The sequence below is a fragment of the Sphaeroforma arctica genome (genome assembly GCF_001186125.1).
Source record: "Sphaeroforma arctica JP610 unplaced genomic scaffold supercont1.5621, whole genome shotgun sequence".
In the NCBI taxonomy this organism is placed as follows: domain Eukaryota; class Ichthyosporea; order Ichthyophonida; genus Sphaeroforma; species Sphaeroforma arctica.
This window is the reverse complement of record NW_014034937.1, coordinates 1-1,909: the sequence shown is the minus strand read 5'-3', so window position 1 is coordinate 1,909 and position 1,909 is coordinate 1. Positions and strand designations below refer to the sequence as shown.

Below are 1,909 nucleotides of genomic sequence, written 5' to 3'. Positions count from 1 at the left end.
GGATTTATCTCAGCATAGACACGGATTATATAAAATAGACATAGGTTATAGCTCAGCATAGACACAGGTTATATAAAATAGGCATAGGAAATGGCTCAGCATAAACACGGATTATAAAAAATAGACATAGGTTATAGCTCAGCATAGACACAAGTTATGGCCCAGCATAGACACAGGTTATGGCCCAGCATAGACACAGGTTATATAAAATAGACATAGGCTATAGCTCAGCATAGACACAGGTTATAGCCCAGCATGGACACAGGTTATAGCTCAGCATAGTCACAGGTTATAGCTCAGCATAGACGCAGGTTATAGCTCAGCATAGTCACAGGTTATAGCTCAGCATAGCCACAGGTTATAGCTCAGTCTAGACACAGTTTATAGCTCATGACATGCAAGTGTGAGACAGTATGTGATACGGAATTAGAATTCCCTACTACTTACGGCATGGTAGGTTCCACCCTCGCCCGTGTACTCCCAATTCCACTCCGACAGGTGCTGGTAGCTTGCTTTAGGAGAGGAGGCGCATAGAACCACTTGATACACCGACTGGTCAGGCCGTTGGATCCGCACAATGAACTGCAGCGGACGTAAACGAGGTCAAGCGGTGGGGTTTGCATTGGTTTAGTACAAGGTATCGAATACATACTCACGCTAAGGTGTCTGTGTTGCTTCTAAGGTGTCTGTGTTGCTTGCCAGCCGAGGCTGTTGTGCATGCGTATTTGCACGGGCATGAGGCAACCGCCAACAAACAACAACCCTCTGCCATGCACTATGCCACAGCAAACAGTGGACCAGGTTTTGGCTTCAGCGTTTTGAAGAAATGCTTCGGGTTGACAGTGTTGCAGTAGGGGTTGTACCTGATCAGCCCATACAGTTTCGTACGAGTATATGCCAGGCACAAGATTCCACCGGTTAAAGTGGCCTTTCCAGCTGCGGCAGACGGTTCCGCCCCCAATACCTCCCATGGGCACTCCTAAGTGCGGTGCAAAGTGGTAGAAGTACATCAAAACGCGGCTTTCGATACAAACTTTGAGACTGTAAAGGCCTATGCTGCATATTAATTACATCGCAAACCTACAGGCGGTCAACGTTTACTCATTTGTATTGATCTGAATCCCAGTACCTTTATATGGATCTAGTTCCTGTGGGTTCATTGGATCCATGAAGGGCACGCGACCTTTCCTTTTCACAGAACTTGTGTATCTCCAAAACCTGGAAGAACACAATAGCGAACATAGACCATTCAGAGCGAGTGTGGGCGAATAGACACAAACGTTTCTTGATATACTCCAGGTCACTGTAGCCTTAGCTCAGGAATAACATCATACTTTAAAAATACTCGCTTGGCAAGCACTGGTGGCGATACATGCACGCCGTAGTACTCTCGATACAAACCCCGTGCAAGATCGCAAAATAGCAGCATCTGGACATGCCGAACCTCAGCTCAAACCCTCTTTCACCGGACTTACCTATACGCTAAGCCCAGAAGACTTGCAATCTGAGTCGGGGTAGGTCTGAGCGCAACTGGTTTGCTTCCTTTCAGATAGTCAAACTCACCGTTCATCTCCTTCGACCAGCCATACTTGGGTACAGCTGTACAGAGATGTTGCGTTGTAGGTTGTACATGATGATTAGTTTTGAAGAGACATCGTTGTTGCGACGGTATAGTAATAATGGAAGAAAACAAGTTACACAATTATGCGCATAAATAACTCGTGGCCATTTTACTTGTATACTAAGGTCCTCATGCAGATAAGTATACATAAAAACATATATTCATACATGAATACAGAAATCGTACGAATATATTCGTAATAAGAAATAATACATACGTTTGCAAACGTTAATACAATATATATATATATATATATACATATATATATACGTATATATATACATATAT

The 1,909-nt window shown here is 43.8% G+C and overlaps 1 protein-coding gene across 1 annotated transcript; it reads right to left on the bottom strand.

Annotated features, from left to right (window-relative positions):
• Positions 1 to 426: 426 nt before the first annotated feature.
• On the bottom strand, positions 427 to 1,599 carry SARC_15106 (hypothetical protein; the record flags this gene model as incomplete). The annotated part of the gene is made up of 4 exons (XM_014290767.1): positions 427 to 582; positions 864 to 979; positions 1,130 to 1,218; positions 1,476 to 1,599. Coding segments are annotated over 4 exons (485 nt in total), but the record flags the coding sequence as incomplete, so codon positions are not given.
• Positions 1,600 to 1,909: the final 310 nt, after the last annotated feature.